We start from the raw sequence: 13099 nt of genomic DNA on the forward strand, positions 1-13099 counted from the left end.
AGTAACTCTATGACAGTAACATGTGAATATATAGTTACGTGTAAATTATTCCTGTGATCAAAGCTGAGTGTTCAGCATATTTACTTCAGTCTTCAGTCACATGATCCTACAGTAATCACTCTAATATGATGATCTGATGATCAAGAAACATTTATGATTATGATCATTGATGAACAGAAGAAAACATTATATTAATATATTCAGTTTTTCAGGATTCTATGATCAATAAAGTTAAAAAACAGCATTTATTTGAAAAATAAAGCTTTAGTAACAGTATAAATGTATTTACTGTCACTTTTGATCAATTTAATGCGTCCTTGATGAAATGATTATTTTGACTGATGTCAAACCTTTGAACGGTAATGTATATTTGTGTGACTCTGAATTACTAGGTGTTTGAGTAAGACAATTTATGATTAACATTAAAATATTTTGTTACTAAACATATATCCAGTACATGTTGTGTAGAATATGAGCATGTGAGAAGTGAACCTCCAGGATGATCAGATGATTGTTTTCCAAACTCAGTTATGAGAACAAACATCACATTAATGAGAATGAATCACGCAGAGTCGCCGTCAACTTGTCCTTTATTTTTAAGAGTAAAAAAGTGACGGATGGGAAACAAAAAGCTAAATGATGACATCATAGTACTGCTTCCATGAATCATGGCGCTTCAACACTTCATCGACACGGGAAACTCAAGGACAAGGAGCGTAAAAAGACACATTTTAAGGTTCTGGTGAAAATATGAATCTGTGAACTAAACAAAACAAATGTTCTTCAGTAATATCATAACAAGGTGTGTTGTCTCTAAGGCCACTGTGGGTGCTCGTCTGACGCATCATCGACATCCAACGCTCCAATCAAGACTAGTTCGGGCCGGCCTCCCTTCAGTGTGTGTGTGTGTGTGTGTGTATGTGTGTGTGTTTCCTAACCTCACAGACAGTGTGAGATACATTTCGCTGGTTTGTACGGCAGTGAAGGTCTGTGTCTGCGGGCGTATGTGTGTGTGTGTGTGTGTGTTTTACGTTGGGATGGTTGTGTGTCGCCCAGGTCAGTGTGCAGTTCCTCCGCCGGACAGGTTGAGCTCCTGTAGGATCTTCGCTCGAGTGTTTTCTTGTGCTAACAGTGTCTTTATGGCCTGTACCTGTGTCCGCCCACGCTCTCCTTCCTGATCCATCCTGCGCTGAGTGCACACACACCCTACGGCACAACACACACACACATCGTCATCATCATGTACACACACACACAGATCAACAGGCATGTTGGTAACGCAGGTCATGAGTCTGGCTTTGGATTGGGCTGCTGGTCTGCAGGTCACACTGAGCAGTTCACAGCGATTGTCGATGAGAATAAGTCAAAGCAACACTGGATCAGACTCCTGATGCACTCTGGGAAGGATCCGACACACACGAAGCGTGAGAGACGGGGTGAACAGGAGAGGGAAGACAGGGGAATCAGTGTGTGTTTGAGTCTGGTGTGCATCGGCACACTCGGCTCCGCTTCACTAGTGTTCACACACTCGCTGTCTGCTGACTCCGTGTGCTGCGGTTCCACGCTGCGTGTGGGGTCAGGGGTCATTTGGTGCTGTTGAGTGTGCCGGCGGACCCTGGCGGACCCTGGTCTTTCGGCGCGGAGCCGTTCTGCTGGGTTTCCTCCATGTACTGTTGCACAGCTCGCGACACGGCGTCTTCAACCAGCCGCTTACTCAGACTCACTAACTCCTCATCGGCCGCTTTCTTAACACCTACACACACACACAGAGAGACAGAGCGGTCAATGAACACTGACCCTCACACACACACACACACACAGATCAGTTGAGCAAACACACGTCTTAAAGCCCGTTCACACCAGCGAAAAATAACTATATTTGCGTCCACACCAACGAGTGATAGCTATAAAGATCATTTTAATGATAAATATATTTCGTACACATCAGCGAGCGATAACTATAAATATAATAATAACTTTATTTGCGTTCACACCAAGAAAAGATAACTATAAAACATAACTATGACGATAACTATATTTGCGTACACACCAGGGAATGTTAACTATTAAAATATAACGATAACTTTATTTGCGTTCACACCAAATGAACGATAACTGTAACGATAACTATATTTGCGTCCACACCAACGAGCGATAACTATAAAGATCACTTTAATGATAAATATATTTCGTACATACCAGCGAACGATAACTATAAAATATAACGATAACTATATTTGCGTCCACACCAACGAGTGATAGCTATAAAGATCATTTTAATGATAAATATATATCGTACACACCAGCGAACGATAACTATAAAATATAACGATAACTTTATTTGCGTTCACACCAAATTAATGATAACTATAACTATATTTGCGTCCACACCAACGAGCGATAGCTATAAAGATCATATTAATGATATATTTCGTACACACCAGCGAACGATAACTATAAAATATAACGATAACTATAAAATAAAACGATAACTATATTTGCGTCCACACCAACGAGCGATAGCTATAAAGATCATATTAATGATAAATATATTTCGTACACACCAGCGAACGATAACTATAGAATATAACGATAACTATATTTGCGTCCACACTAACGAGCGATAGCTATAAAGATCATTTTAATGATAAATATATATCGTACACACCAGCGAACGATAACTATAAAATATAACGATAACTTGATTTGCGTTCACACCAAATTAATGATAACTATAACGATAACTATATTTGCGTCCACACCAACGAGCGATAGCTATAAAGATCATATTAATGATATATTTTGTACACACCAGCGAACGATAACTATATTTGCGTCCACACCAACGAGCGATAGCTATAAAGATCATATTAATGATAAATATATTTCATACACACCAGCGAACGATAACTATAAAATATAACGATAACTATATTTGCGTCCACACTAACGAGCGATAGCTATAAAGATCATTTTAATGATAAATATATATCGTACACACCAGCGAACGATAACTATAAAATATAACGATAACTATATTTGCGTCCACACCAACGAGTGATAGCTATAAAGATCATATTAATGATAAATATATTTCGTACATACCAGCGAACGATAACTATAAAATATAACGATAACTATATTTGCGTCCACACCAACGAGTGATAGCTATAAAGATCATTTTAATGATAAATATATATCGTACACACCAGCGAACGATAACTATAAAATATAACGATAACTTTATTTGCGTTCACACCAAATTAATGATAACTATAACTATATTTGCGTCCACACCAACGAGCGATAGCTATAAAGATCATATTAATGATATATTTCGTACACACCAGCAAACGATAACTATAAAATATAACGATAACTATAAAATAAAACGATAACTATATTTGCGTCCACACCAACGAGCGATAGCTATAAAGATCATATTAATGATAAATATATTTCGTACACACCAGCGAACGATAACTATAGAATATAACGATAACTATATTTGCGTCCACACTAACGAGCGATAGCTATAAAGATCATTTTAATGATAAATATATATCGTACACACCAGCGAACGATAACTATAAAATATAACGATAACTTGATTTGCGTTCACACCAAATTAATGATAACTATAACGATAACTATATTTGCGTCCACACCAACGAGCGATAGCTATAAAGATCATATTAATGATATATTTTGTACACACCAGCGAACGATAACTATATTTGCGTCCACACCAACGAGCGATAGCTATAAAGATCATATTAATGATAAATATATTTCATACACACCAGCGAACGATAACTATAAAATATAACGATAACTATATTTGCGTCCACACTAACGAGCGATAGCTATAAAGATCATTTTAATGATAAATATATATCGTACACACCAGCGAACGATAACTATAAAATATAACGATAACTATATTTGCGTCCACACCAACGAGTGATAGCTATAAAGATCATATTAATGATAAATATATTTCGTACATACCAGCGAACGATAACTATAAATATAATAATAACAACTTTATTTGCGTTCACACCAATAAGTATAACTATTTGTGTCCACACCAAGAAAAGATAACTATAAAACATAACTATACGCTAACTATGAAGATATTTTATTTGCACTCACACCAACAAATGATAACGTCTTTTTATTCTTTGCGGTTTGAAAGTGTGTACGTCATTGAACATGTTTTTGCTGGTTACGTTTACAGGCTTTAACGAGCAGATGTCCTCAGCATGATGTGTTTAGAGTGAAGCTAGCGTAATCCATCTAATAATCTAATATATAGTCAATATAGTGGAGTAAAAACAACACCTAGACCTTTTCACCGCCACCTCAGAGGAAGTAAGACGATGTTGTGGAAACGAGCGCTGGAGGCACAACTGCTGTTAATTCAGAGGGTGTGAACCATTGTTTTCCATGTCCATTATCTTAAGAAAGGGCTTGACTTGTCTAACAGTGCTGGAATGTGCTGATTCTGCCATTAACTTCTCCACGATGTCGTCTGCCATTTTAAATGTGTGAGCCCTTAAATTAGAATGGATTCTGATTGGCTGTCAGTGTTTTATCGTTCTGAAAGCGATTGATTCCAATGATAACGTTTCCCTATATCGTTCTCGTTACGGCTGTGGTGTGAACTCTGCTTTTCTTTAATATTGAGAACAATTTATACAACTATATCTTTATCGTTATCTTTATGGCTATCGTCCTCGGTGTGAACGGGCCTTTACTCAGTGACTGTCGGTCAAACGCAAGGTCAGGGTCACAGCTGCTAATGACTCTTTTTCTCAGATATTTTAGATTCATATAAACAGGAATATCAATGTAGGGATGCACAGATATAGACCTTTTGACTTATACAGTAACCAATAATTATTCAACTGATATGTTCACTTCCGTTTGGGGTCGGTGAGTTTTTATAATGTATCTTCATGTATTTCAAGCATTTATTTGATCAAAAATACAGGAACATTTTAGAAATATTATCTGTTTTCTATGTGAATATGTAGTTTTCAGCATCATTACTCCAGTGTCACATGATCCTTCAGAAATCACTCTAATATGATGATTTAATGCTGAAGAAACATTTAGATTTTATCAATGTTGAAAACAGTTCATATTTTTGTGGAAAGCATTGTACAATTTATTTTGCAGGATTTTTTTAATGAATACAATTTCTGATAAGAACAGCATTTATTTTATATAGAAATCTTTAGTAAAATTACAAATATCTTTAATGCCATTTTTGATCATTTTTTAAGTGTCCTTGATGAATAAAAGTATTAATTTCTTTTTAAAAAATACAATACTGACCCCAAACTGGTGGTGAACAGCTTTTTAAAACAGCATTCATAAAAAATAAAAAAAAAATTGACCAATAGTTTGCTGTTTGAAATAGATAGAATAACTATTCTTCTATAATTATTTGTATGTGACTGTTCATAACTGATATGATTAAAATAAGTGTCTGTTACACTAAAACTACATCGATAACTGCACATGAATGTTTGTTGTGCTTTTTATAGTACTTCTGTTAGCTGGCACAGAAATATAATTCACAGTTTGAAATAAAATAATCCCTGATAATATTCTCTGCTTCCATTCCCGTACTTCAGCTGAGAAGTTTCAATGCTGATTTGCGCACCCATATATCGTGCATCCCTAAAGTAATGGAAAACGAACACAGAGGGGGTGAATCTGCGTCTAGTGCCCTCAGTAGTAGGGTAGTGAGGGGTTGAAGTACACGACACAGAGACAGTGAAGGAGGAGCACGTACTTGTCCGTTCAGCACGCTGCCTGCTTTGCAGAAGATCTGCAAGATAAACAACACATTTAGCAACCTGAAGTGATCTCACCACAACCACAGCAGCATCAGAAACCATCACAATCACACAGATGGTCTGTGATGAAGCATGACGAGATCCCACTGATTCGCCTCAACGCATCTGCTCAATCACGGATGATTAATACTCCTGAGATCATGCTTTGTAGATTTATGAACAATTAGGACAGCTTTGATTCCAGGGCTGCATGTCATGATTGTGACAAAAATGGCATTGCTGATTATTTCCCTTGATACTGTAATTATCATGAATAATGTTGAATATGCACAATACATTACACCGCTTCTTGCAGATTCGAATGTCATTGGAAAAAACACATTGTCTATACAGTGTATCTCATTCAATAGTAAATCCCAAATCAACCCCCATTATGCTTTTTCAGATATACCTTTCATGCAGTGTGTAATACAGCTGTTTGTGAATGTGAAAGGTCTGCAAAGTTTCGCAGATCAAAGTGCAAAAGAAAAAAAAAACGTTAGCTGTGTCTCAATTCAGAGGCCATCTGAACAATCAATCAGAGCAGAGTAGACCAATAACAACAGACTGGGTCATCTGACCAATCAGAGCAGAGTAGACCAATCACAACAGACTGGGTCATCTGACCAATCAGAGCAGAGTAGACCAATCACAACAGACTGGGCCATCTGACCAATCAGAGCAGAGTAGACCAATCACAACAGACTGGGTCATCTGACCAATCAGAGCAGAGTAGACCAATCACAACAGACTGGGCCATCTGACCAATCAGAGCAGAGTAGACCAATCACAACAGACTGGGCCATCTGACCAATCAGAGCAGAGTAGACCAATCACAACAGACTGGGCCATCTGACCAATCAGAGCAGAGTAGACCAATCACAACAGACTGGGTCATCTGACCAATCAGAGCAGAGTAGACCAATCACAACAGACTGGGCCATCTGACCAATCAGAGCAGAGTAGACCAATCACAACAGACTGGGTCATCTGACCAATCAGAGCAGAGTAGACCAATCACAACAGACTGGGCCATCTGACCAATCAGAGCAGAGTAGACCAATCACAACAGACTGGGTCATCTGACCAATCAGAGCAGTGTAGACCAATCACAACAGACTGGGCCACCTGACCAATCAGAGCAGAGTAGACCAATCATAACAGACTGGGCCATCTGACCAATCAGAGCAGACCAATCACAACAGACTGGGTCATCTGACCAATCAGAGCAGAGTAGACCAATCATAACAGACTGGGCCATCTGACCAATCAGAGCAGACCAATCACAACAGACTGGGTCATCTGACCAATCAGAGAAGTGTAGACCAATCACAACAGACTTGGTCATCTGACCAATCAGAGCAGAGTAGACCAATCACAACAGACTGGGTCATCTGACCAATCAGAGCATAGTAGACCAATCACTACAGACTGGGTCATCTGACCAATCAGAGCATAGTAGACCAATCACTACAGACTGGGTCATCTGACCAATCAGAGCATAGTAGACCAATCACTACAGACTGGGTCATGTTACTGTCACATGACCTACCAGCGTCAGTTGTTTCATTGTCAATCACAAATCCTCTCCTGTGGCCTTGTGGGATAGTAAAGTGTCCATCAAATGCACACTCCAGTATCTCAATGTGACCCGGGGACTTTCACCTGCTGTTTTATGAATACTGTATTGGGACGAACTACTCGTTGGCGTATGGTTGTCACCCACCATATGGTAGAGAGGTATTTGATTTCAGACGCTGCTCAAATGTTCGAAACAACCAGTTTAAAGACATTATGAGAAAAGAGCTGATGCTGCAGTGGATATTAAGAGAAAATCAACGTGTTTTTGACTGTGGATGCATATAAACCTGTTGAAGGAGAAAAGAAAACATTATAGGGAGCCTTTAAAATCGCACAATAGAGGCACATTAAAATGTAGAGGACAACCTTCAGAAGCATTTCATTCTTGTGTCAGTGTGAACAGGAGTGTAAGATCTGCTCCGTCTCACTCATGAGTACACTCAAGGCCTCTGATTCTCCACGGTCACTGCACAACACTTAACTAATGCTGTGATCAACACTTCATGATGAAAAGCATCATAGTTTTGATTCCGTGATTGATTTCATACTGATATCAAATAGGGATGCAACAGCACACGGTAAAATCCCGGACCATTCGGTCAACCCTGCACGGGACAATCTACCCTCGTGTCCCGCGGGACTTCGGTTTTGCCATAGAGTTCGTGCTGATCGCACTTAAAAGCTTTTAATCTTCTCAAAAATCAACAGTGCGCCTTATGATCCGGAGCGCCTTATATATGGATCAATTAGTTAACAACGCTCCGCGTTATTAAATTTGCCCGCGAACACACGGCCAGTTCAACCTCGTATAAATCAGGTTATGTGTGTCTCCCGCTCACGAGCGCTCACGCTTAACAGACACACTAACAGACACACTGTCCCCGGTGCTGCTCGCGCGTCACAAAATGTTCATAAAGCGCTCCCCGTTCACAGTAACCGGGTCGTTTCATTCAAAACAGCCAGCCGTTGCTGTCAGCGAGCCGCCGCACATTGAATAGTCATATGAGTCAGACTGCGAATGTAAGTAACGTGCCCGCCCCAGCGCACTCACGTTTACTAAATAAACGCCTCACCTCCGGCGCCGCGCACTTGCTATATTCCCTTTAGCACATCTAGTGGATGCATAACGCAAACCCAGTCAAACGTTTGAAATTGACTGCAGTATCTTATGCGCCTCATAATCCGGTGCGCCCTATATAGACAGTGATGATAAACAATAGCAACATGACATCCTGACTTTTGCGTTAAACATACACGCCACTTTCGAGTCAAGTGGCGTGTCATCTCTACGCATTTTGAGCTATCCGCGTGTATGCGCGTATCTCTACGCCATTAACGTCCGAGTGATTCCGCGTGTCTGTACGCGCCGTCAAATGTCCGCGCGAAACGAAGCAAAATGTCGATCTACATCTGGGGAGCGATCTTTTTTTTTCCTAGGATGGTGAGGGAACAGTCATAAATGCCTTTAACCCCAGTGACGGGTAGGTTTAGGGACGGGGTTGAGGTAAGTCATATATTTATATATACAGTAATGTAATGTGAAATCAACGGCGTTCATAAACACGCTGAAAAGCGATCACGCGTCTTAATAGCACGCCAAAAATGGAAATACGAATTGGCGTGTCATACACATGCTACTTCATGAGATCAGTCTAGACAATAGTGGATGAGTAAATAACATTGCACTTTGTATCCTGAATGCAGTATTTTTTTTATTATTTTGCTCTGCTTTTTTTATTCAAACCACAAGCTATGTTTGTTAAAGGTAAAAGTGCACTTTTTCTTTCACATTGATCACTTCATTTACCAGTTATCAAGGTTTGGAACTGGGATCCACTTGAATATTCTAAAGTGTGTTTGTTTACATATTGTATTTCATAAGTGGTAGTTGAAGAGGTTGTATTACTTAGTGTTGTTCAGTACAGACTAGAGTGTTAATTTGTTCCACACATTGATGTTCTTCTTACTGTGACATTCTGTTTATGCTCATAAGAAAAATAAAACATATTTTTGGGATGAAATAGCAGTCTCTTTCTGCACAAAACATGTACCGAAACCGAACCGAGACCGTGGCCCAAAAACCGAGGTACGGACCGTACTGTGGGCTATCTGTACCGTTGCACCCCTAATATCAAACCACTGTCATGTGAGTCTACAACTGACACAATAACTGACTGTTCAGTTAATCATCAAGTCAGTCAACAGTCTCTGTCTCTCTGTTCATACCTGCTTAACACTGGCTTTCTACTCAAATCTTCCTGTATTGAGTCACAGTAGATCACGTTTATAAAACGCTTGTTGAGCTCAAGTTTTTAATTATTGATAATCTGCCCCTGTAATCATAATTTGTGTGAAAAGGAATAATAGTTGAGAGTGTTTGACTGCCACTAGTGTTCATTGCAGTGATGTTTTGGTGTGTATTTGGTGTAAGCGGAGCCATGTTTTTCCACTGCGCTCGTGTTCAGAGGTTTATCTGGTCTAAAGATCGAAAGCATCCCTGAAACACAGGGATAGAGGCGTTCCCGGCGGGGCGGATGGCATTTCCTCAGGAAGCTTCATCTCCTGTCTGCTGATCTGGAAGGGGTTCAGATCAACCTGAGCTTCCCATCCAGGAGCAGTGCTTTGCTGGAAGACGTCTGTTTGTCTTCGCCCACTTCAGTGAGCAAAGCGCCAGCTGCTATTTCCAGAACTCCTCTTCAGAGAAACGCTGCTGGAGTGCGGCCAGTCTCTCACAACCGGCACACAAATACAATACAACCACCAACACGCCACATCACAGCCTTGGCTTTTTGCAGCTTACATTTTTAATGTCCAAATGAGTTTAATTTGAGCATCTTTAAGAGCTGCTGACTTGATATAATGCTCATTTATTTAAGTATCTAACCAATCAACCAAAACGGTTTACATGGTGGGAAGCTACAAGGGTCATGGGGTCAGTGTAGAGCCGATGTGTTTGGTTCTCCAGCGCGAGAGTGAAATGTTTTCACGTCCTGCGCCTCATTGTTTAAACAGCAAATGTGTTTGCGGCCATCTGTGGCCCATGGGCTGCTGGTCTGAGAACGAGTGTGTTCAGGCGCATTGATGGTGTGTTGCTCTTTTGAGGAACTGATATAGATTGAGCTATTGACCAACAGAAACCTGCTTGTGACGGTGAGGATATTTTTCTCACCGGTTAATCGACACGTGACAATACCGGTGTCACCGGTGTTATTGCGCACGTTTTGTTATTGGGCCCTGAATATGCGCTAGTTTGAAAACGAAACTAACTTTTGATTGACAGACATGTGATCTGACCACCTGAAAATCCACCATTTTTGTCCGACAAAGCAGTCAGGAGAGTTATAGATTAACGTCGGTGGAATTTGGCTTTATCAGGCAAGCTGTCACGACACATTAAAGAGCAACAAAACGGTAGGCCTATTTATTGTTTGATTTTCTTTGACTGACCAAATTTGAAAGTTGAGACTGTTTCATATTAAATATTACCTGCTCGGTCCTGTCTGTCGACGCGTTGTCAGTGTCCTCTATTTTTCACTGCTTGAGAACATGGGTTGAATCCGAAATCGCCCCCTAAACCCTCATTTACTAGGCCTATGTCCCTCCAGAAAAACGTGATTATGCGATCGCTGAATTCAATGCAAAATCAGCCAAAGTCCGCATATTTATGCGGGGGCCGCATTTTTTCAAATACGCCGCACTTTCGCCGCATAAATTGCCGATTTCCGTGCAAAATATACGGGGTTTGCATAATTTCATAATCCTCGCATTTTCGTTGCAAAAAAAGTCACATGTATCTTAGCAGAAAGTTGAAAAATGTTGCGTTTGCTTCACACAAGAGCAGCCATTTCCCCCCGTTTCCATGGAAACGTTATGAAGTGACGCAATTACGCGACGCCAGACAAACTCACGGAGGCGATTGACATCTCACAAATCGAATTCGTATAACTGTCTGTCACACGTTCTACCGTCACATCGTTACTTAATAAACAACATAAGATAAAAGAAGTAAACAGAAATTACCCGCACACATGGGGTGTTCGAGGCGCACATATAACACTGGAGAGAGTTCAACAGGGAGCGCGCAGCTCTTAAAGGGGCCACACCTTATTTACACTCGTTACAGTCTGAAATAAAACAAGACGAGAAATTAAATATTCCAAGCACTTTCTATGATGATGTATGCTTGCTTATCAAAGGAAGTAATAAGAAATGACTCTTACATTAGCCTAGTGAGAACAGGATGTTGGGGGAATCACTTTTTTTCTCTTTTTCATCAAACCGCAATTTTTGCAAGTTCCCTCAATTTTTGCAAATTCCTGCAATTTCATTGCATAAATATCCTGCATATTCCATCGCATTTTTAAAGAAAACGGGCCACGTAATCAATCAATTTTTGCCCGCAACAATCACAAAAAAACTCTGCGTTTTTCTGGAAGGACTGAATACTATTATGGTAAATGTTATATATAAATCGCAAATTTTTTCGCAAATTTTTGGAAATTACCACCACAAAATCAGTCATTTTGATCGCAAAAGTCACACAAAAAAATCGTGAAATCCTGGAGGGACTGTAATACTGTTCACTTGAAGGAGTGAATGAGAAGGAGTAAGTAAAAACGAGTGGGCGAATTCGGACAGCCGTTGCTGACAGAGACGCGATCTGACACGCGTCCCATTTTCTCACAAATCTCTACGTTTGTTTAAGACTGCTCTTATGGACATTTTGGCATAATTTGTGCGTTATGGTTTGTTCAAGCCCGAAAGAGAACTTGATACCGACGCGCGTCTTTTCTGTGGGTCGTGTGTGTGTGTTAATAGGCAGGATTTAACGACTACTGCGTAATTGCGTTCAATATTTTTAAGGCTTTAAACTTAGCCTTAAGTGCCGCGGTGGGCTTGTCATGAAACCGGTGTTGCGACTGAACACCGGTAACACTGACTACCGTAGCAAGCCTACTCTAAAGTCAATGGCGCAATATTTTATTTGTAAAAGAGCATGTTAGTTGTTTGCGCCTATAGGCGGGTCCACAACGCGCATACACTCTGCTAGGATTATAATGTAAAAGGTTATTTTTGTGTACATAAAGATATGGTGAAATCCAGCTCGTCACACACACAAACAAACACACGAGAAGATCAGGTAGATCATTACTTATTAAGAGAACAGGGACGACCCTTTTCGACCATGCACCGGGACCGCCGACCATTTTCCCATCGTTAAACTAGCAAAAGTGGATTCGGACACGCGTTAAGTGCACTTTAAAATAGGGTGCCAATCTGGTTGCCTATTAGAGGCTCCTGTACTGGAGTAAAGCTGGTGCTAATTCAGCAAATTCATCTTGATCTTGGTGTGAACAGACATTAGGCCTCATTTTCCCCATGTGGCAGAGATCGGATATGACCCGCGAACGAGTAAGCAGGAAAAAAGCACATTCCGATATTCTCAGATCGGTTTCAGGCCTCATTCATAAGTGAAAATAAATGTAATGTATTTGGACAGATCAGATATTCCCGTCAATCATGAAAGTCGTACGTCATTGAAAAAAAGAGACTTTTGGAAACGTTTCGGGATACGTACAGATATATTTATATTAAATGAAACATTTCTAGTTGAGTCTCAAAATTGTTATCAATCTCGTTGTAGAGACTCTCTATTCGTTTCAGTGAAA

General features: G+C 40.1%; 1 protein-coding gene across 3 annotated transcripts in view; it reads right to left on the minus strand.

The window, feature by feature from the left end:
* Positions 1-572: 572 nt before the first annotated feature.
* akap7 (A-kinase anchoring protein 7) overlaps positions 573-13099 on the minus strand; it is a 60269-nt gene continuing 47742 nt past the window's right edge. Inside the window, exons 8-9 of one of the 3 annotated variants that reach the window (XM_089118295.1) lie at positions 5807-5842; positions 573-1753 (exon numbers count right to left, since the gene is read on the minus strand). In XM_089118295.1, coding sequence (XP_088974421.1) covers positions 1584-1753; positions 5807-5842 — 206 coding nt within the window. In that variant the 3' untranslated portion in view covers positions 573-1583. The remainder of the gene's footprint in view (positions 1754-5806; positions 5843-13099) is intronic. The other 2 variants (XM_089118298.1, XM_089118296.1) reach the window with 2 other exon arrangements.

The sequence above is a fragment of the Pimephales promelas genome, chromosome 13 (assembly GCF_988280905.1).
Source record: "Pimephales promelas chromosome 13, fPimPro1.hap1.1, whole genome shotgun sequence".
In the NCBI taxonomy this organism is placed as follows: domain Eukaryota; kingdom Metazoa; phylum Chordata; class Actinopteri; order Cypriniformes; family Leuciscidae; genus Pimephales; species Pimephales promelas.